The sequence below is a fragment of the Chanodichthys erythropterus genome, chromosome 13, assembly GCF_024489055.1.
Source record: "Chanodichthys erythropterus isolate Z2021 chromosome 13, ASM2448905v1, whole genome shotgun sequence".
Classification (NCBI taxonomy): domain Eukaryota; kingdom Metazoa; phylum Chordata; class Actinopteri; order Cypriniformes; family Xenocyprididae; genus Chanodichthys; species Chanodichthys erythropterus.
Window position 1 is genome coordinate 21,593,223 of NC_090233.1, and position 23,863 is coordinate 21,617,085.

Below are 23,863 nucleotides of genomic sequence, written 5' to 3' on the forward strand. Positions count from 1 at the left end.
CACTGGGAGAAAGGACCATTTGTCTATTCAGTCATTGTATAACAGTCTGTTCTTAGAGAAGCACATCAAATCTTAGCTGATCCATTTGCTGCATAGTATGAATTGTTACCTTCTGAAAGAAGGTACAGAATTCCAATGTGTTGGTATAATCGGTTTTAGAAAGTTTTTTATACCTATTTCAATTAAAATTTTAAATGATGAATGAATGAATGAATGAATGAATGAATGAATGAATGTAATTTTGTTTTACTATCTATGTGTTTTTTGTTGCTGTTGTTTTTAATGATTTTGTCAATGTAAACAACTTGAGTCCAACACACATTTTCCCCTTTGGGGACAATAAAGTGTATTTAATTTCATTTTCATATAGTTTCTAATATGACTTTATTTTACAAAACAGGGCATTGATTTCATACATGTCCACTGTGGAGGACACCAGGACTTAAATCATGTTTATCAGGCATTTTGGAAGACACAATAAGTGAATAGCAAAATAAATTATATATCAATATTCCTATTAATAATCAGTTATTATTATGAAAATCTTGCCAATTATTACTCCTCTTTTTCATTACATGTTGCCCCAAGAACACATTAATATGCAAATGAGATACAGTGTAGCCTATAAATGCATTGTATTAATGGGAAAACCCATGTATGGCCATTTTACCCACATCTTGCACAAAGTAACATAGTTGAGAATCATCTTTAAACAAAGTGTGGTCACTGAAGCCTAAAAATTGATTGGTGAATATATATATATTTTTTTAACAACTTAGTCCTTGTGTCCACTACAGAGGATATAGCATAATATGAATAAAATATAATCTTTCAAAAATGTTTTTTTTTTCTTTTCTTATTTGTTTCTTATGCTCTAAACATTGTAATGACGTGAAAAAATACTAAATTAAAAAAATTTCTGGGAGGATATAACAGAGTTACAGTTAAGTATCGAGGTGACGTTTATAACGACTCATCAAAGCATATATGAATCATCAAAACTGACGAACCAATAGTCTGTATCCAAATATTTGAAAAAACCAATGAGATTTGAGATGGGCGTGTCCCCGCAAAATTCAAGCGACTGTTTTGTAGAGAATGAGGTGGACGTTGTGTTAGCAACACTGTGTGCTAATAGACTCGTTTCTAAAGTTAAATACTATATTTATTTTGAATACATTTTTTTTGTGGATGATCGGATAAAACAATGGAAACAGTGACGGAGGAAGATGTGTCTAAACTATCAAAGATAGGTAAAGCGGTCTCCTATAAGCTTACACCAGGCTAGTCTTATGCATCATGCGTACACTGTTCCTGTTGATTCACATTTGTTTATTTTTATACCGCATATTACAGAGTAAGTTGTGTTAAGATTTTATTTCTAAAAATCACCTAACAGTGATGTGAAAATCAACGAGCTGTTGTTCAAAACACTGATAGCGATGCATGCGCGCGCGTGAGTGAAAGAGGTAACGTTACAATGTTTTGCTTTATAAAGGGACTAATGCTGCCTTCACGTGCTCTCGGGATTATCGTAAATACGAGTCTCTTAGGTAAAACTTGCATATGAACGCCCTCCCATTTGAATGCGATGAGCTCATAATCACGACTTCAGAAGTGGGAATTATCAAATTTGTGAACGCAGCATAAGACAAATGAAATTACTTGTGGCGTCTCTTCATCTTCATGAAACGGCATACAAAATAGTGTGAACAATACCTCCTGAAATAGTGTCAATATCAATATTCTCGGTCGAAATGTATATCTGCATCTGGGTTATGTATCTGTATCAGGGTGTATCTGGTTTTCATTTCCCATCTTTTGTAGTCCTTCTTGTCTTTGCTAGCTCGTTATATAAATAGTCATGCACATAAATGTCAAGCAAATAAAACGTGAAAAGTACACACACTCTCTCTTAATGTAAGCACATACCAGCTGCATGAATAATAATTATAAAATGATTAGCAAAATTCTGTTTAAAATAGTTGTAGATGCAGTACAGCATGACTGTCAAATGTCAGCTACACAACCTCCTATCAGGACACTATCCAAATGGATCATGAAGAAACTAATGTCATCATTCACTTCATTCAAATGGCAGAAGTTCTATTATCCATGTGTCTTGCATCACCCTGAATCTGTTTTTTTTTTTTTGCAATAATGACCAGCTGACAACATTGTCCTTATCAAATAAATGTATTTGATATGAAATGGACATGAAGTATTGATTTGATTTATATTATCATGTGATCATAAATATACAAGACATATAATATATGAATCAAACTAGCAATCTATAGTTTATTAAATAAATGCATGTATGCTGTATTTTTAAATGGTTTTCTCTTTTGTTTACAGAGCAACGCAAACTGAAATTGGCAGAATATCTGGCAGCAAAAGGAAGACTGAAAGCACCTAATCCAAAGTAGGTGGTCTTAAAGGGTCTTTCTGTCTGTAACAATTGTTGAATTTGTAATTTAATTATTTAAAAAATAAAAAACATATATATTTTCAGCATTAGCAAGCACCTTAGTATGTTGTATTTATGTTGTAAGGCCCGCCCAATCGGCCCAATGGCGGTCTCCCACCGGGCGGGGAAGGTTTTTTGCGCGTTCCGTCTTTTCAGCGTGGCAAAGTAGTTTAATTCAAAATAATCTTTTATCTGACTCCATGTTATCATGACCTCGAATTTAGTTTAAAATGTCAATTGATTATTGGTCATTTGTATAATAATTTAGCTTTACATTTGAATATTCTATTTAACTCTTTACTCTTATTGTACTTCTTCATTCGGTTCTCAGTGTCGCACAGGGTCCTCGCACTGGCCATTCATTAATATGCGGGCCCACGATCACAAACTCGCCAGTCTTGGTCACTAGACAAAGGTAACTGACTATACTATTTAGAAGGCCGCTTTCATGCTTGCTCTGTCTAAAAGTATTTGTGTAGTCCCCTTAGATCTGTATACACTTGAATTAAAGTAACACTAACAGTAACAATAACCACTATTTACAGGGAAGTCGACCAATATTACTTCTCTTATAATAGCTTTGGTTTGGTTCTGCCATTGTTTTACCATGTACACTTAGCTAGAGTAACGTTACAATAAACAGAGGTAGGGCTCACCCTATTTAGGTTGGTCGATCAACATTTTTTGCCTAAACGGAAATTCCCTTTTTAGCCTTTACAGACTAAGTACACTTGAACTAGTGCCAAGTGTTAGTCGGAGCTCTAAAATCACAGTTAGTGTGCCCTATGCTCCACTCAACTGGTCTTTAGTCCGTTACTAACCTGACGCAGATTTGCGGTAACAATGGATACGTCGTAATCTACTGAAGTCAATAATTTCAGAGTAAGTCAGAATAAATCAAATGTGACAATTTATTAGTCAGGTAAATGTATCATGCCAATTACATAATCAATTCAAAGGTGATTAATACAAAACATCAAATGCTCAGAAATAGAGTAAGATGCATACCTGACATGCATATTGCTGAGTGTCCAGAAACTCAGCAATATGGGCTCCATCTGAATTCAGAGGCGCCTTGAGCATTTTGCGACATTTCCTTAAATACTCAGACCAAGACAAAACATCCACCAATGTGGGGCATGAACTTACAATCAGAATTTGCATTGACTAGGGTCACAGACTTCAGGGGTTCGCACCTTGCTGTGGAACAGGAGGTAATTTGGATGAAAGACCCTGGGAAAGGGACACACCCATGGTTGCAACCAAAGTATCCCTAAACTCTTAAAACCTTTAATACCTTTGGTTTACTTTCATGTAGACAAGACCGTTGTACCAGTTGCACTGAGACATTTCAAATGATACCAAACATGACTGTTAAAGGTACAATATGTAAAATTTTGCAGTAAAATATCCAAAAACCACTAGGCTAGTGTTATATATTTTGTCCAGCTGATTACAAACAATATCTCTAATGTTTTCAACTACTTGTAAATCATGAGAAAATTCCCATTCTAAACAGTGACACGGGGCAGAGCAGTCGCCTGTCAATGACGTCAGTTACCTTTGTTACCGCCTTTACTGACGTAGAAACCACATGACAACAGTGTCGTGGACAAATGCGGAAGTAGTGTCTAGCGTCCAGCAAACCACTAGCTTGCCTCAAGCAGTTCCTTATTTACTTCTTGCACGTTTTATGGTGGATTGTGTTACTTATTTATGGAACATAATTACTGTTTACAATCTGCCGCTGGTTCTGTCGACAAGGACAGCTCCCGTAAACTCATGACCGGAAAAGCGGAAGCGGCGCCGGCGACTGTGTCATAATAAAAGTCCCGCTGCTCGTGAGGCGTGTGTTGAACAATCGCTCCCGCAACACTCGGTCCTGCTCTGCTTCATACTACAGTAACGTTAATAATCGCATCCACGAACATGAGTTCTTCCAGACTCCAATCCCTATTCTTTTGCACCGTCCTCTGAGATGGAGACCACATGTCCCAAGTTTCCGCTCTAAAACTTGGCATCATCAAACTACGCCTTTGTTTTGAATAGGCTTCTAGCGACCTCTAGCGGAAAAAAATATCACAAATTGTACCTTTTAATTCATTTGCATTGACAGAACATTATAATTTGTATATAATCTTTTTAAGTGAACTGAGTGATGGGAAGAATGTGTAAAGGGAAGGAAGTGGGGGAGAAGGAGCAAATGCGAAGTAAGGACAGGATGGAAAGAAGCTTTCCCGCAACCTCACGCTGTGGGGTGTGGAGACAAATGGCTGTATGCGTTTGTGCTGTCCATATCTCAGGAGATCAAAGTATCTGAGGATCTGTTGATCTTACAATGTTCTCATTAAACTTTCTTTTTTACTCAAAGACCATATCTCAAGGAGAAGCCTGTTACAAAGAAACATGCTGAAAATAATCAGAAGCCCAAACTTGTAAGTTTAAATTACCTTTCTTAAAGTTTTGCAGAATTCTATGTTAAAAGTGTAGACTGCTGATTTGATTGTCTTTATTATTCTTTCAGACCCGTGTCGAAAAGGAGAATTATGGCATCAGTGGCACAAATGTAAAAGAAGTGAAGAGAGTGAAGTCATTGGCAGAGGTTAATAAAAACACAACCTCAAAAAAAGGACTCAGCATCCATTCACAAGCCAAAGCCCCAGCACAGTCTTCCAGTAATTCCCGTAATACTTTCCAGGCAGGTTTTCACATTTTGAAGATACAGCGCAATAGAACGGCTTATCTTCAAAATCCAAGGAAACCACACAAAGCTGAGGAAACTGCCACATCAATCCATGCAAATCCAGCAAATAGGAATCATCCACAAAGCCTTCAAACACAGCCAGCTTCCCAAAATAAAACTCAAAAGTCAAGAAAATCAAGTCTTGTTTCAGTCTGTGGCCCTTCACAGTCTGGATATGGCATTTCTGCCCAAAGACGCACTGAACAAACGCACCATATTCAGTCAACAAGGCCTTTGGCTAAGAAATTAGAAACAACTAGCAAACCAACCTCAACTGCCAAATTGATGAGTCAAAGACCAATTAACACAACTGGGACAAAAATTCAGACAAACAGTTTTTCTAAAACCCAGGCAAAACTGACACAGCAACCCAAAAGTCAAAGTGCTGTACCAAAGTTTGGGATTCACAACAGCAGTTCTCAGAGCAATAAACACATGAGCAGAAAATCAAATTCGGCGACAAACAGTTCTGATGTGAACCAGAGAAAGGACATTTCATGCATTGTCACAAAAGTTGATGCCACAAAAACTAAATCGCATTGCTCTGTCACAAACAGAGCAACAAGAAAAAGTGTCTCTTCAACTCTATCTAAACCTGCAGATAGTGAAGGATCAGCGGTCATTAAAAATAAACAGCATTCTACTGTTAAACCAACTAATGTCACTGCTTCTACCAAACTCCTCAGTCGAAACACCAAGAGTTGTGTATTGCCACAGACTGCCACTGTGCCCCAAGAGCTTCAGCAGCCTGCCAAAAGATCCAGCCAGGCCAAGCCTGCGGTGCAATTGCAGACCCCTAAATCCAGTTTCTGTCCCAGTACTCAAGGTGTCCGAACAGCCCCGGTAGATGGAATGAAGAAGCCAACTGCAGCACAGGAGGAGAGACTGTGAGTTTACTTCTGTCTGAATCAGGGTTTCTCAACTCTGGAACTTAAGCTCCAACCCTGATCAAACTCAACCTCATGTAACTGTACTCCTGAAGACCTTGATTGGCTTGTTCAGTTGTGATATTTTTGATGAAATCCTAGAGGTATATGACTTGTCAGGAACAAAATCAACAATTACAAGGTCCAGAAAGGTACTAAAGACATCGTTAAAACAGTCAACGTGACTACAGTGGTAGCGACGAGAATAATTTTTGTGCGCCAAAACAAAAATAACGACTTTATTCAACAATATCTTCTGTGTAATTCTCATACATTGTTTATCTCCAGCGCTTCCAGGTTCTATGTCAGAACGCCGACTCATTATTGACCGGCTCCTGCGTCAGCATCACACGCATGCGTTATGCTGCTCACGTGTGCAGTTTTGGCCTATACTGAGCCGGCATTCGGACGTAAACACAGAAGACTTTGACGGTTTTAATAATGTCTTTAGTAACTTTCTGGACCTTGAAAGTGTTGATTATATTGCTGTCCATGGACAAGTCATATACCTCTCGGATTTCATCAAAAATATCTTCATTTGTGTTATGAAGATGAACGAAGGTCCTACAGGTTTGGAACGATGTAAGGGTGAGTAAATATTGACAGAATTTTTCATTTCTGGGTGAACTAACCTTTTAAAGCAGTGATTCTCAAATGGTTTTGTTACCCAACACTGAAGTAAACAAAATGTCTTCAAAATGAAATACTGAAATGCGTTATTATTGTCAGTGGTGTAACTTTGTTACTTTTTATAAAAGTGGGTGGGATGGGGTATGCTAATACAAGACCATCAGAAATGTACAATAACAAACGCACAAAAAAAACATTACGATCATGTCCAGAAATCAATTTTAGTGGTACGTTGATTTCAATTAATCAACATAGATCTCGTGTTTAAAGGTGCCATCGAACGTTTTTTAACAAGATGTACTATAAGTCTAAGGTGTCCCCTGAATGTGTCTGTGAAGTTTCAGCTCAAAATACCCCATAGATTTTTTTAAATAAATTTTAACTGCCTAATAACGACGGCTCTTGTCTCCGTGAATACACTAAGAAACTATAGTAACTTTAACGACATTTAACAGTACATTAGCAACATGCTAACGAAACATTTAGAAAGATAGTTTACAAATATCACTAAAAATATCATGTTATCATGGATCATGTCAGTTATTATCGCTCCATCTGCCATTTTTCGCTATTGTTCTTGCTTACTTACCTAGTCTGATGATTCAGCTCTGCACAGATCCAGACATTAATACTGGCTGCCCTTGTGTCATGCCTTGAACATGAGCTGGCATATGCAAATATTGGGGGCGTACATATTAATGATCCCGACTGTTACGTAACAGTCGGTGTTATGTTGAGATTCGCTTGTTCTTCGGGGGTCTTTTAAACAAATGAGATTTACATAAGAAGGAGGAAACAGTAGAGTTTGAGACTCACTGTATGTCATTTCCATGTACTGAACTCTTATTCAACTATGCCAAGATAAATTACATTTTTTGTTCTAGGGCACCTTTAATGTGATTGTTTCATCCTTACATCTACTATAATACAATATATCATTAGTTGCAATAGTCTTTACATCAGTAAATAAATAAGTAGATCCACAATTAATGTTCATGTGTCCTAATGGACGGGTGGTAGAACTTTTGTTGAGTCTGCCAAAGGCTCTGGGTTCTAATCTGCCTTTGTGTAGTGTTTTGTTTTATAAAACTGAAGATGTTCATCAGTGATTATATACCAAGAGCATGGACATGTTTGTATGCATTTTCTTTAGTGATTTCACAGGAACAAATAGAGTCTCAAAAGCGATAAATTGAAGTGTGCGTCTTTGTGAAGGCTGTGTACGAGCTACATGAGAATGGCATCAACAAGCACTTGGCATGATTTAAAAAAACTGCACCAAATCGCCTTTTATTTAACGCGAATGAAATTAATACTCTACTATTCAACTGGAGATGTTTCCTTTGTATTAGGTACATCTGTGCCACGAGATGTTTAAAAAAGCGGTGGGGACAATATCAACCTGGCAAAAAGTTCCACCCGCAAATTACGCACATGATTATTGTTTTCTAAATGTTTCTTCAATTAGACCAACCAGGTCATATATTTAAAAAAAAACTTTGTTCAGTTTGTTCTTTTCACTGATGACATGTCGCTCATCTTGTTCATGTAGGGATATAGATAATTTGATATAGCTTCTACCGGGTTTGTGACTGATGAATTTGTGACAAAATAATGAATTTGTTTGGCACAATGTTTGACAGCAACAAAAAAAGTTTTTTATCCTCCATTTTAAAAAAATATTTTTTTCATATCAACTTGTTAATTTAAAATATTATTTGTATGACAAATTCATAACTTGAAATGTTAAAAATGTATCAGTAGAAATGAACATGTATTATAAAGGTAACATTAACTAAGACTAACAAATGCTGGTAGTGCCATATTGTTCATTGTAATTTCATGTTAGTTATAGCATTAACTAACATATAAAAACACAGTGCCAAGTGTTACTATGGTTTGCTATCAATTCATGATTAATTTAATTTTACTGTCCAACATAACCCTCACATCATGACCCACCAGTTAAGAACCACTGCTTAAAAGGGTTAGTTCACTCAAAATTAAAGCTTCTTTATGGGTTTAAAATGATATAAGGGTTTGTAAATGATAACATAATTTTTATTTTTGGGTGAACGATCCCAATCTTTAGGAAAGAAAAGTATAGTTTGTTTTTTGTTTGTGGGTCAAACCCTAACAGAAGTGATGTCTGTGCAGGCGTAAGCTCCAGGAGTGGCGGGAATCAAGGGGCATCACATATAAACGTCCTCCTATGCCTGTCCGTCCGGTGAGGAGGAAGACTGTCTCTGCGATTCCTCAGCCATACTGGACGTCTATGGAGAATGAAGATGAGGTTCATAACATTTTCTTTGCTGTGGACCGGTCACTAGATGACTGCATTAAATTATTACAGCAGGTATTATAATTATTTTTATCTGAGTTTATACTTTTTTATATGTAATTAAATGAATATGCATTATAAGGGGTGATGCAACAAAGCAAGTCCTTCCATGGAAATTGGAGTTTATTGTTTGTACCAGCGGTGAAATCTGACTGGTACAAAAACATGCTTCACACAGCTGATACACATCAAAAATGTTCTAACTAATTGACTGTGTCTTGCTGTTACATAAATTTTTGCTTTTGGAAAGACGAATTGCCAGGCATCTGCCTTTGTTGACATATGGTGTAAAGCTTGGTTCATGGTTGAACAGCTTATCCTTTTTAGTACACATCAAGGAGGGGGAAAAATACATGTGAAAAATAAAAACAAATAAATAAAATCCCAATAATAGTTTTAGGCTTTCTGAGACTCATGACTCAACTAATCTCTGCAATTCTCCAGCTGTGATCCCTTAAGAGTCTTTGTCCACTCAAACTTTCCTCCTCACCGTGCATTATGATGATTTAGACACACATCCTCTTCCAGGCAGATTTGTAACATCTCTAGTTGTTTGGAACTTCTTAATTATTGCCCTAATATTGGAAATGGGGATTTTGAATGCTTTAGCTATTTTCTTACAGCCACTTTCTATTTTGTTGAGCTCAACAATTTTTTACAGATTTACTCATTTTGGTGAATGATTACAGGAAATTGGCCTTTGTGTTTCCTCATGTTTATACTCCTGTGGAACAGGAAGTCATGACTGGACAATTTCATGTTCATGATCACCCTGTGGATAACGTTTTGGAGAAAAACACTTTTGTAGTGTGATTTTTACCCCCACTTTCAATTCTTTTCCTTCAATGAAAGGTTAGATTTTTGCTAATTTTATAAATTAAAGATCAAAGGATAAACAATGCAGATTTATTTTTACAGTCATCTTTGATCATATTTACCAAGGGTGCCAATAATTCTGACCAACACTGTAGGACCTAAAATGTCTCTGTGACAAAAGAACCCAGTGAAATGTTTCTCTTGGCACAGCAGAGCACCAGTTTCAATAAAAGGGTAAGTTTCAGTCCAGCCACTTTTTACCATGAGAAAAAAAAACACTAAAGCCTTTTAGACAAAATCATTGGCACACCAACATTAAACATTTGTCTGCATAGTATCTCTTATCACAATACTTACTTTTTCCAGTTTTAGTAGAGCAGATCTTAACTGTTTGCCACTTTCTGGCATAAATTGTCCATGATGTTTAAAATTCTTTTCTAGCAGTCTTACGGCTCTTGAGTTCATGGTCTACTTAAAGGGTTAGTTCAACCAAAAATTATTCCATTAATTACTTACCCTCATGTCTATCCAAACCCCTGAGACCTTAATTCATCTTCGGAACACAAATTATGATATTTCTGATGAAATCTGATAGACTGCAACATAGTTACCACTTTCAAGGCCCAGAAAGATAGCAAAGACATTTTTAAAATAGTCCATGTGACTGCAGTGGCTCAACCTTAATGTTATAAAGTCACGAGAATACTTTTTGTGTGCAAAAAAATAACGAATTTATTCAGCAATTTCTTCTCTTCCATGTCAGTCTCCTATGCTGATCACATAGTAAACACAGTACAGTGCTTTCGGGTAGTACGTCAGAATGCCGGCTCAGTATTGGCCGACGATGTACACGTGAGCAGCACAATGTATGTGTGTGATACTGACACAGGTGCTGGCCAATAATGAGTTGCGTTCTGACGTAGAACCCGGAAGCGCTGCACGTGATCAGCATAGGAGACTTCTTGTGTTGAAGGTAATTGTGTTGCAGTCTATCAGAAGCCAGAAGACTCATGGATTTCATTAAAAATATCTTAATTTGTGTTCCGAAGATGATTGAAGGTCTTGCAGGTTTGGAATGATATGAGGGTGAGTAATTAGTGACAGAATTTTAATCTTGGGGTGAATTTTCATTTTTATTAGAAATGCAGTACAAGTTGCATTGCACTCCTATATTTATGTCCTACATGATACAATATTCTGGACAACCTGGTATAGTGTAGAATATATTTAAAGGGATAGTTCACTGAATAGTTCAATGAAAATTCTATCACAATTTACTCACCCTCAAGTTGTTCCAAATCTGTATAAATTTCTTTGCTCTGCTGAACACAAAGGAAGATATTTTGAAGAAGGTTGTAACCAGGCCACTTTGGGGTACCGTTGACTTCCACAGTAGAAAAAAACTACTATGGAAGTCAATGGTGCCCCAAAACTATTCAGTTTAACACATTCTTCAAAATATCTTCCTTTGTGTTCAGCAGAACAAAGAAAATTATACAGATTTTGAGGGTGAGTAAATGATGATAGAATTTTCAGTTTTGGGTGAATTATACCTTTAATGAATATGAATTTGATTAGATGATGCTTTCTGGGTGCTCACAATCATGTTGAGAACTGATCCAATGCTGCTTGTGTCTTTCTGTGACAGGGTTTCCCGGTGGAACAGGTCAGAGATGTGCTGTCTCGGGTGCCAATGGCACAGAAGTTTGCAAAATACTGGATCTGCCAGGCCAGACTAATGGAAAAAGAAGGAAACCTGGAGGTCCTGCCAATGTTTCAGGAGGCTGTCCGTGTTGTAAGAGAGGTCAGTCTCTCTATCTGTCAAATATATATTTTTATTGATGGTATTTCCTTTTGCTTGTGTTTTTGCAAGAATTAAAAAGAAAAATAGACATAGTAGGGATGCTCATAATTAACTTCTTAACCATAACTGACAGTAAGAATTTTGACTGATTAATACTATGGGTTACATTTTTTAAAAAGTAATTTTTTTTTTGAAAAAGCTTGCTGCATGGCTAAAAATATGCTATACATATAAAATAGGGTTTTTGAGAAATAAAAAAAAACATTTTGTGAACAAGTCCCATTTTATTATTACATAAATGTAAAATACTGACATTATGCAAACATTATTAAAACATTACAAACATAGCTATAGGCTATTTTAGGTCCCCTCACTCCATAATAAATCCTTCTAATTTAAAGGTGCCCTAGATTAAAAAATTGAATTTACCTCAGCATAGTTAAATAACAAGAGTTCAGTACGTGGAAAAGACATACAGTGAGTCTCAAACGCCATTGTTTCCTCCTTATATAAATCTCATTTGTTTAAAAGACCTCCGAAGAACAGGCGAATCTCAACATAACACTGACTGTTATGTAACAGTCTGGATCATTAATATGTACGCCCCCAATATTTGCATATGCCAGCCCATGTTCCCAACATTATGAAAGGCATTAGACAAGGGCAGCCAGTATTAACGTCTGGATCTGTGCACAGCTGAATCGTCAGACTAGGTAAGCAAGCAAAGAACAATTGCGAAAAATGGCAAATGGAGCAATAATAACTATCATGATATCATGATATTTTTAGTGATATTTCTAAATTGTCTTTTTAATGTTTTGTTAGCATGTTGCTAATGTACTGTTAAATGTGGTTAAAGTTACCATCGTTTCTTACTGTATTCACGGAGACAAGAGCCGTCGCTATTTTCATTTTTAAACACTTGCAGTCTGTATAATTCATAAACACAACTTCATTCTTTATAAATCTCTCCAACAGTGTAGCATTAGCCATTAGCCATGGAGCATAGCCTCAAACTCATTCAGAATCAATGTAAACATCCAAATAAACACTGTACTTACGTGATTAGACATGCTGCATGACGAACACTTTGTAAAGATCCATTTTGAGAGTTATATGAGCTCTTTGAATTTTTTTTATGTTGTTTAAGGCAAGCGCGAGCTCTTGGGGCATGGAGCACGAGATTTAAAGGGCCACACACCCTCAATCGGCTCATTTCTAATTATGCCCCAAAATAGGCAGTTAAAAAATTTAATAAAAAAAAATCTATGGGGTATTTTGAGCTGAAACTTCACAGACACATTCAGGGGACACCTTTAGACTTATATTACATCTTTTAAAAAAAAAGTTCTAGGGCACCTTTTAATGGTGTTCAGAACAGAACGAGAATGAAAACTAAAAGTAGCTATATAAATGTCAAGTCAAAACTAATTCAGTGAAACTGAAACAGAAACCAGCACTGGGCTCACTGACAACCTTGTTCATTCAGCACAAATCCAAATGTTTCCATATTCATCATGTTTCTGGATGCTAAATATTATTCATTATGTAAACTAGGCCTTGTACTTCACTCAAATTCCTATATTTACATAAAACATCCTTCACGTGCAAAAATGTGCTTGGCATAACAACACAGTGGTCACGCTGAACGGCACATGTTGTACCAAAAACTATTTAAATTGAGCAGTGTAACTTGTTATATGTTGACTGTATTTTATTTTGATAATGAACCAGCTGCAATCTCATGTTAGCAATTGTAGAACTGATACAGTGCTCAGCATTAAAAAAGTAACATTTTAAACAATATCTCAATGAATGAACACAAAATTTGGAAAACAATTTCCAAAATGTTGACAAGACTAAGTTTAATATAACATCTGTTTAACTTATAACATGAAAGTAAAGTTAATAATATAACTTAGACTACACATTTTTCAGTTTTACTGTGTCCGCAACATTGAATCTTAAAAAAAAAAAAATTGGACACCCCTGACCTAGTTAACATGTATATGTGTATATATATATATATATATATATACATACACACCCAGAAACTTAAAGTTCACTTGGAACATCAAAGTCATACAGTTCAACAGGTGAAATAACACAATAGAGATCATAACAACAAAAGAGCATAATATGGAGTATATAGTTCTTCTTGAATATAAGTGATTATATGAGAGTAACCAGAGTAAGATAATATGAATACTTGAAATCATAAGTAACATTAAAATTCATAACCAATAAATGATGATAAAAAGATTAAAAATGATTAATGATTAAGTGAGTACATAGAATATGAATAAACGAACATGCATAAATGAATATAAACCATTTCGGATCCATCAATATATATAATATAATATAATATAATATATTATATATATTGATGGATCCGAAATGGTTTATATTCAATTATGCATGTTCGTTTATTGGTTATGAATTTTAATGTTACTTATGATTTCAAGTATTCATATTATCTTACTCTGGTTACTCTCATATAATCACTTATATTCAAGAAGAACTATATATTTACTCCATATTATGCTCTTTTGTTGTTGTGATCTCTATTGTGTTATTTCACCTGTTGAACTGTATGACTTTGATGTTCCAAGTGAACTTTAAGTTTCTGGGTTGAAGAGGGGTTGTTATTTTTGTGGTTGAGTTGGGTTACTGCCAAAATTTTACCAAAGCGTAAATGTTCTAGAATGGATCACATGATGTACTTTTTCTGCAATAGTATTTTGTATCTTTGTATTCAAATGAACAGGAATTTTTTGTCAAATGTTAACTTGTTATTGTATCATTCCGAAGAAGGTGTTACCCCACCCATTTAGATACTATTTTGGGGTTGTTTGATAATGTCAATTGTCACGAGATCACAAAATTATCCAATGACTGTCAGAATAGCAGGAAATCATCAAATGTCATGAATTTCTTTAAAACCTCAGAGCCATGGAAAGGTTCATTTTGACCTTTCTTACTCATCCAAAACAAGACCCTCAATGTGATGTAAGTTTTTCCCATCTTGGGGTATAAAACTTGGCTCATTCTCTCGATTGGTACCTTCTTTTCCTGCTATCTTGATTGCATCTTGCTGTCTCGTTGGCGCCATTTCTAATGATTTTCTTGCAAATTACTATACTCAGATTTCGGAATGCTCTTATTATAAATGTTCGATTTCAGATTTTAATTTTTACCTTTTGGTTTTATTAAACATTTCTATTATTGATTGGAACTTGCGTGTGAGGTTAATTTTAATTGGAAATGAATAAATAATTTTCTACAACGTCATCACGGCCTGGACTTAATTTTCTCAACTCAAGAATTTGCATCATATATATATATATAATACAGTGCAGTCCAAAAGTTTGGAACCACTAAGATTTTTAATGTTTTTAAAAGAAGTTTCGTCTGCTCACCAAAGCTACATTTATTTAATTAAAAATACAGTAAAAACAGTAATATTGTGAAATATTATTACAATTTAAAATAACTGTTTTCTTTTTGAATATATTTCACGAAGTAATTTATTCCTGTGATGGCAAAGCTGAATTTTCAGCATCATTACTCCAGTCTCCAGTGTCACATGATCCTTCAGAAATCATTATAATATGCTGATCTGCTGCTCAAGAAACATTTAATGTGTACAATTGTACAAAATATTTGTGTACAATATTTTTTTTCAGGATTATTTGATGAATAGAAAGTTCAAAATAACAGTGTTTATCTGAAATCTAATCTTTTGTAACATTATAAATGTCTTTACTGCCACTTTTGATTGATTTAATGCATCCTCGCTGAATAAAAGTATTCATTTCTTTAATTTCTTTTCAAAAAAAAAAAAAAAAATTCTTACTGACCCCAAACTTTTGAACGGTAGTGTATAATGCTACAGAAGCTTTGTATTTCAGATAAATGCTGTTCTTTTGAACTTTCTATTCATCAAGGAATCCTGAAAAAAAAAAAGTACACCACTGTTTTGCTCAAATCAGCATATTAGAATGATTTCTGAAGGATCATGTGACACTGAAGACTGGAGTAATGATGCTGAAAATTCAGCTTTGCATCACAGGAATAAATTACTTTGTAAAATATATTTAAATAGTACACAGTTACTTTAATTTGTAATATTTCACAATATTACTGTTTTTTACTGTATTTTTAATTAAATAAATGTAGCCTTGGTGAGCAGACGAAACTTCTTTTTAAAAACAATTAAAATCTTAGTGGTTCCAAACTTTTGGACTGTGTATATATGTGTATATATATATAAAAAATAAAATATTAGGGCTGTCAATCGATTAAAATTTTTAATCTAATTAATTACATACTCTGTGATTGATTAATCTAAATGAATCAAATACATAATTTTTTGCTCTGAAAGTATTAAATATTTCAATTCAAATGAATCAATGCAGGGTTTTTCCTGGGTAAAAAATGGTCTTCGGTGGTGACAGACATGGTCATACACACAAACAGTAAAAAGTGCCCTACCCATGTGATCTGCGAGCCCGATACTGACAATAAAGTACCCGTCACTCTCACTGTAATTCTTTCTTGCCCTCTTTGCAAAAAAAAAAAAAAAAAAAGTGATTTTATAGCTTTGTAAGCAAAGATGCTTTTTTGCTTAACCTGAAAAGTATTAAAAAGTAGCATTTAGAAGTTTTATTAACTAATAATATAATGTTCTACCATATACAATTGAATGCACCTAGCTAACAACAACTTGCTTTGTTCTGGTTTCACCTCACTCCAGTCTAAACTAACTGATTTTATAGGTAGGCCTAATTTACTACACATTGTCATTTAAAGGAACACTCCACTTTTTTTGAAAATAGGCTCATTTTCCAACTCCCCTAGAGTTAAACAGTTGAGTTTGACCGTTTTCGAATCCATTCAGCCGATCTCCGGTTCTGGCGGTACCACTTTTAGCATAGCTTAGCATAGTTCATTGAATCTGATTAGACCGTTAGCATTGCGCTTAAAAATGACCAAAGAGTTTTGATATTTTTCCTATTTAAAACTTGACTCTTCTGTAGTTAAATCGTGTACTAAGACCGACAGAAAATGAAAAGTTGCAATTTTCTAGGCTGATATGGCTAGGAACTATACTCTCATTCCGGTGTAATAATCAAGGAACTTTGCTGCCGTATCATGGCTGCAGCAGTGCAATGATATTACGCAGGCTATTATTAAGGCTAATTTTACTAACCACTCTTGCTAAATGGGGTAAGCACACTTATGTTCTCACTTCAGAGTTGTTCGAGTAAATGATTCATTATAGACCGTGTGGACAGATCATCAGTTGTTGTCATGATTCATTAAAATGAATCTGTTCAAATGAGTCATTAGGTCGCGAATTGGACATTAGCGGACGTTGACGCGTTACATGCGAATCGCGACTGTTATTAGGACATCGCAAAAGATTTGTCAACACGGAAAACACTTCACCACTGGGTAGGATTTTCTTTTTGAAAGTGTGGTTTATGTCAGCTGCACGTGCAGGGCGCCTGTCAGAGAAGATGAGTTGACGTTCTTTTGAGCAATATTCACACCCAACGGTTATTCAGGAAAAACATTCTCCGGATGCGCCTCGTGAAACATGGATTCGGTCTTACGAACTTTTAGCATTGTGTCAGTTGATTTAGATTATTATGTGTGAGGTAGAGAGAGTGCAAAGACGGTGCTTACTTTGAAGACAGAGAGAGCTTGTGCGCACGAGAACGGCTCCAGGTTCAAAGGTCAATACGGAATAGATTAATCTGCGTAAATTTTTTTAACGCGTTATTTTTTCTCAGATTAATTCATCGAAATTAACGTGATATTTTGATAGCCCTTTATATATATATATATATATATATATATATATATATATATATATATATATATATATATATATAATATATAATATATATATAATTTTTTTTTTTTTTTTTTTTTTTTTTAGGCCTACATGTTTTCTTTCTTGAAAACATAACAGATTTGACAAAAGTTTGAGCTGACAGTAGAGTAGTTTGAACTGAAAGTTTAGGACAAAAATAGTCTAATGTGGCATTATTGGCATTTAATACAAGTCTACATTAAAAATGAAATAAAATAAGATATTTGTGAGCTTGTGAGTCACGCAGTGCGCACAAGTAGCGCTGTTTCGTTCTGCTTTTGGTACGTTAATGTTTCCCCTACTTAAAATCGAGTACTGCCGCCTTGTGTTGACATTGTGAAACTGCACGATTAGTAAATTGTGCATGGTGGGCCACACATAATATATTTTAATAGACAAACTGCGGGCCGCTTAAAATTCATCCCCGGGCCGCAGTTTGGACACCCCTGACCTAGGTTAACGTTAGAGCTAGTGGCCATGTACAGTTGCTACTAGTTACTTGTTTCAAATGATAAGCCCTATTTGATGTTGATGGATGATGGGTGAACTTTTCGATTCCCTTCCCGACATACTGTAATTACTACAAGGACCCGCTGTTAACGATCCGTCTCTTACAGACTGACTTCACCACATGTGTTTTTTTTCTGTGACTAATTGACTTCTCACAGTCTGTTTACGATCTCTTTGCGCATGTAAATCTAATCAACTGGAAAACAGATTTTTGTTATTTTAATGGGTCACAGACAATTATGTAAAGCATACTTATTATTTTGAAATGAGCTAATTCCAGTTAGTACTTTGGCAAGGACTTACAATAACAGGAAATCAAAGAGACACGTGCATGAGTAACCGACCTGTTTCACTTTATGTGATTTGATTTTTTTTTTCTCAACAGCCAGTGGATGAACTACGATCTGTGGTATTTGAGATCCTTAAAAAGAAACAAATTCAAGGTAAAGTGGGAGGATGAGTAATCCTTATTTCTGTCTTACAGTGACATACAGTACATTTTTTTGCAATTACTTGGATATGGACTAGGAATATATTATTAGTGAATACTATTGGTCACAAGTTTAAAGTAATTAAATTATTAATCATATAATTAATTACAGGAAATTTTTTTAAAATTTTTTTAAGTAGTCTCATGCTCACCAAGGCTGCATTTATTTAATAAAAAAATGTATTGTGATATAGAATATATTTTGTTCATCTTCAGAACATAAATTAAGATCTTTTTAATAAAATCTGACGGCATTATGTCCCTCCATAGACTGTCTTCACAACTGGAACTTTGACGCTTCAAAAGGTTTATAAAGAGATCATAAAACGAATCCATATGAATTAAGTTAGTCTGAATATTCTGAAGAGACACTGTTGTTTTAAATGATGAACAGATTTAATTTAGGCTTTGACTCTGACATCTGTTCATCATATAAGCGATTGTGTCTCTTCAGAAAAATTGGACTTGTTTTATTTCTTTTAACCATCTTTATTTGCACATTTTTGCACAACCACTGTAATAAACATCTTTTTGGATGTCAACATCGCTCCCGTTTTTACATCTAGGTGTGGTTCTCCTTGTGACCGCTCGGGTCCCTATCTCACGGAAAGCAAAGAGATTTTTTTCATTCAGGATTTTTTTTATTAGTATTATTTTTGGCCCAAGAATCATTTCTTATTATTATCAATGTTGAAAACAGTTGGAAAATGTGATGCATTCAAAAGTTTGGGGTAATTAAGATTTTAAAAAAGAAGGAAATTAATTAAATTAATGCTTTTATTCAGCAAGAACACATTCAATTAATTTAAAGACATTTATAATGTTACAAAAGAATTCTATTTTGAATATAAATTCTCTTCTTTAAACTGTCTATTCATCAAAGAATCGTGGAAAAACAATTTTTAATAATTGAGCACCAAATCAGCATATTAAAATGATTTCTGAAGGATCATGTGACACTGAAGACGAAAATTCAGCTTTGCATAAATAATATTACTGTTACACAGAGGTACTATTATTATTATTATTATTATTATTATTATATTAATTATATTATATTATACTATTATATTAATTTACATTAACTATGGACATGTTTGAGTGATGTCTCATAAACAGAAAGTGTCCACATTTTTTGTATATCAATTTTTATCATTGAAAGTAACTTGAAGAGTGTGTCTGTGCTATCTTTTTTAAATACCACTGGTGGTTTTATCTATATTATCTATTATCTAAAATTCATATATAGTTTTTTTTCTAATTTATACATAAATATGTGGAGAAGACCTTCCTAATTAATTGAGTTATGACTGGCATAGCCAAATCCGAGGATGAATATTAATGATAGACCATACAATAAAGTTCTAGAGAAGTCCTTCAACTCGTCATGACATTTAATTGTTTTCCATTGCGTGACTGGCACAACCTGGAGGGCAAAACCTACATAAAACTTCAGCACAGGCCTTTTCCATCTGTTTCAAGCCATGAATGTTTACATCACACCTCTCAAAAGAAAAAAAACAAATATATACAAACAAATGGCAAGTTATTGCCACTTGCAGTCACTGTTTCAAAAAAAACAAACATTTAATGCTGCTTACAGTGACTTTAAAAGATCAAGTTCAGATGAGCCCTGACTATGAATGTTTTGGGTTAATGCATTAAGCAAAATTAAGCTTTTCCTTTTTTATGGTTTTCTTTGGAAAGCTTAACGTGCAAGTAAGCGTGTTGGTGTTCATACTCTGGGCACATCATCAATAAGGTATACACTAAATTTTTTTTTTTTTTTTTTTATATATCACTGAAAAAACAGCTAGAGGGCATCAAAGGAAATTCTTGTTTTGCCCTCCAAATAGACTTTCCCATTCGGGTTTCCACCCATGTCTACATGTCGTGTGAAATGTATGAATACAAGTTCCATACAGGTGGTTTTCTGAGTTTGGTGTGGAAGAACTTGGCTGTTTTTTTTTGTTTTGTTTTTATGTGTTATTTTGTTTTTATTGGGCGCAGGTTTAACATGATTTCTCCCACAAACTCTGAGCTTTTTCTTAGTCTTAGTGAATATTGTAGGTATTGTAAATGCATAAATGTAAATTAATTAAAAATCTCACCATGTTTTAAATCATTCAGTTGCGTCTCCAATGCCAAAAGAGCCTGAAGTGGTAGAGACTAGGATGCATGATGAACAGGAAGGCAGAGACTCCATATCTACGCCAAAACCTGTTGGAGCCCTCATATGTGGAATGAGGGGAGACTCGTCTGTCGTTAAATATAAAATTACAGCCACCCCAGGGTACGACACTTACACAATCCAACTTGAATGATCTAATATGCACTGTTGCCTGAATGTTCTTTGGAATAAGAGCATAATGTTAGGACTGTTAAAATGTATGTAATTAAAAATATATATATTTAATAATTATTTATTTTCATCATTTAATTTATTTACTTAGTACCAGTAAAACTTTGGATACAACTCCTCATTCTTTATTATTACCAATTTTCACATTTAAAATAATTGTAACCAACATTAATTAATATTAATAATTTGAGAACGAAGTATAATAATTTATTACTTAAATTGTATGTACAAACAATGAAAACTCTTTTATATTGAGCTCTTAATATCTACAAATTTATGCTCACTCTAAGTGAGCATTTTTTTTACATTTAAACATGAGTTTTAAGATGATTAGACTGTGATGTTTATATTGGTTGTTTGCCTGTAAAATGCATCTCCACATCAACAGTTTTATGTGGAAGAAAAAAAATTGGTAGCACTTATTTTTTTTATTTTATATAAGCTATGGTCATTGAATGGCTTTGAATGTAACGTTATATGACATTGTTCACAAGCTGTTTTATTGACATCTTCCTGTGGTTGAGAAACTGATTGAACTATTACATAAGACATGAAATATTTAAGAAGCTGTGCTGTCTTTAAACATTCCTTTTGATCTTCATTTTTGTTTATAGTAGTGAAGAGGCTTCTCTTGAACTGAGGCATTACAGCGATCTGTCATGTCACATTAAAGGATTAGTCTACTTTCAGATAAACTTTTCCTGATCATTTACTCCCCCCCATGTCATACAAGATGTTCATGTCTTTCTTTCTTCAGTCGAAAAGAAATTAAGGTTTTTGATGAAAACACTCCAGGATTATTCTCCTTATAGTGGACTTCAATGGAGCCAAAACGGTTGAAGGTCAAAATTACAGTTTCAGTGCAGCTTCAAAGGGCTTTAAACGATACCAGATGAGGAATAAGGGTCTTATAAAACCTATTCTACTTACGGAAAAAATGTAACTGGCGCTGCATTCATTCTGTAAGTAGAATAGGGAAGGCGTAGGAATTAGTGTAAGCTTTTTGGAGAATATGGAAATGCGGTTTTTGGCGGAAGCACTTAGAAGGCGAAGATTTGTTTATTATTTTTAAAATGACCAATCGTTTTGCTAGATAAGACCCTTATTCCTCATCTGGTATCTTTTAAAGCCCTTTGAAGCTGCACTGAAACTGTAATTTTGACCTTCAACCATTAAGGAGAAAAATCCTGGAATGTTTTCATCAAAAACCTTGATTTCTTTTCGACTGAAGAGAGAAGGACATGAACATCTTGGATGACATGGGGCTAAGTAATTTATCAGGAAAAGTTTATTTGAAAGCGGACTAATCCTTTAAAGAGCATCAAAACAATTTTATTGTTAGAATTTCTTTAAAAAATTGAAAGTACAGACTTTGTTTCCATATCAAAAGTAACAAAGCTAATTGTGATTTATTGGACAGGAGGCATGCTGCAAATAATATTTAGTGAAGTTTTGTTCACACGTTATCAACTGAAAACAGCATAGACTAAAGAAGCAATGTCGGTTCATCAAAATGAGAATCAATTAAAATAGAGAAATCTATATCTTCAACCCAGCCCTACTAATACAACTATTGAATAATATTATAAAGCAAGAAATGATTATCCAGTGATGTAAGAGTTTAGGATGTGAAATCAGGATGTTTGCATAAGTAAGATAACACTCTGAGATAACATTTACACAGCATGTAGTTCTTGGTTCATCTCACAGGTCACAACTTGCACAGGAAGTCCAGCTTCATGAAGCATGTCAGGATGACGGTCTGCTCTTTTTGCTGCAATAAATTGAGTAATATCTTATAAATTTGTATTTCCTTGCACATTTTAAGGGGGAAAAGGAGTCAGCAGGGAGCAGAATCAGGACAAGTAGACGGTCACGAAATCCGTTTCTTTACCCCAGTGCGGCGTTCAGTGCGGATCGAGAAAACCGCTCTGCGCTATCCAACAGCCTTGCAGGAACACGACCCCTGTGTGACCTCTCTTTGTGACCTTGCAGATGAGAGCAGGGAAGAGGTTGAAGGTTACACACGACCCCAGAGCTCTCCTGTGTATGTGTACCGAGAGAATGAAGCACTGAGAGACCATGTTCAAGTTAAACTTGTTTATCCAGAGGAGGTTGAAACATGATAATGTGTGTTATCATGCAGTGACCTTCGTTTCCCACCTTGAAGCAAAGAATTGTTTTTATCATTTTAATTTAGTGTACTATTTGTACTATGGTGCACATTTTAGCCAAGCTCATATACTACTAAACATATTTCTTGCTAGGTTCTAGCCAGAACTTTGACTTTTTTTATACTGGTTAGATGCTACATAATTTGGTCATATATTTGTTGCTATGATGAATTTCAACATTAAGCATTGCTATATGTATAAGTTACATTGTTTCTGCAAAAGATTGGATTTTGAATGATAAATAAACCATATTTATGTTCACTGATGCTATAATTTTGTACATAATTCCAGTCTGATCATTAATAAATCTTGAAATGTAGATGTTTTGCTGTTGATTGGCAAACAATTTGTGAGGTTTTTGGGTTAGTGAAAGTTTAAAGACACAAAAAGGGACCTATTATGCCTCTTTTTCCAAGATGTAATATAAGAATGTGTCTGTGAAGTTTCAGCTCAAAATACCCCACAGATCATTTATTACACTATATTTTAAAAGCCCGTTGACAAACATGCTATTTTTGTGCATGTATCTTTAAATTCAAATGAACTGCTGCTCCCCACCCCGGAGCCTGTAGAGCTTGTGCCTCGAATACTCTGCCAAAATCTGTTTGGTTTTAAATTTTCATCTTTATCGCGGTCATGTGACATTTCAATTCTTTGTCATCATGAATGTTATTATATGCATGTGTTTTAAAGCCATATCAGTTTAAACTTCT

General features: G+C 34.7%; 1 protein-coding gene across 1 annotated transcript; it reads left to right on the plus strand.

Moving 5' to 3' along the window:
• The first annotated feature begins 995 nt into the window (after positions 1-995).
• ckap2l (cytoskeleton associated protein 2-like) lies at positions 996-23,358 on the plus strand. The gene is made up of 9 exons (XM_067407532.1): positions 996-1,253; positions 2,359-2,425; positions 4,842-4,905; positions 4,995-6,100; positions 8,927-9,125; positions 11,575-11,730; positions 18,510-18,567; positions 20,745-20,907; positions 22,805-23,358. The coding sequence occupies exons 1-9, from the start codon at positions 1,208-1,210 to the stop codon at positions 23,100-23,102; spliced, it is 2,157 nt and encodes a 718-aa protein (XP_067263633.1). The 5' UTR covers positions 996-1,207; the 3' UTR covers positions 23,103-23,358.
• The last annotated feature ends 505 nt before the right edge of the window (positions 23,359-23,863 follow it).

Bases quoted from the DNA above. Each gene is read 5' to 3' on its own strand.
- ckap2l (XM_067407532.1), top strand. From the start codon at position 1,208: ATGGAAACAGTGACGGAGGAAGATGTGTCTAAACTATCAAAGATAG. The intron at 2,426-4,841 runs GTAGGTGGTCTT...TTTTACTCAAAG, and splicing joins CTGAAAGCACCTAATCCAAA to ACCATATCTCAAGGAGAAGC. The intron at 20,908-22,804 runs GTACGACACTTA...GCACATTTTAAG, and splicing joins AAAATTACAGCCACCCCAGG to GGGGAAAAGGAGTCAGCAGG.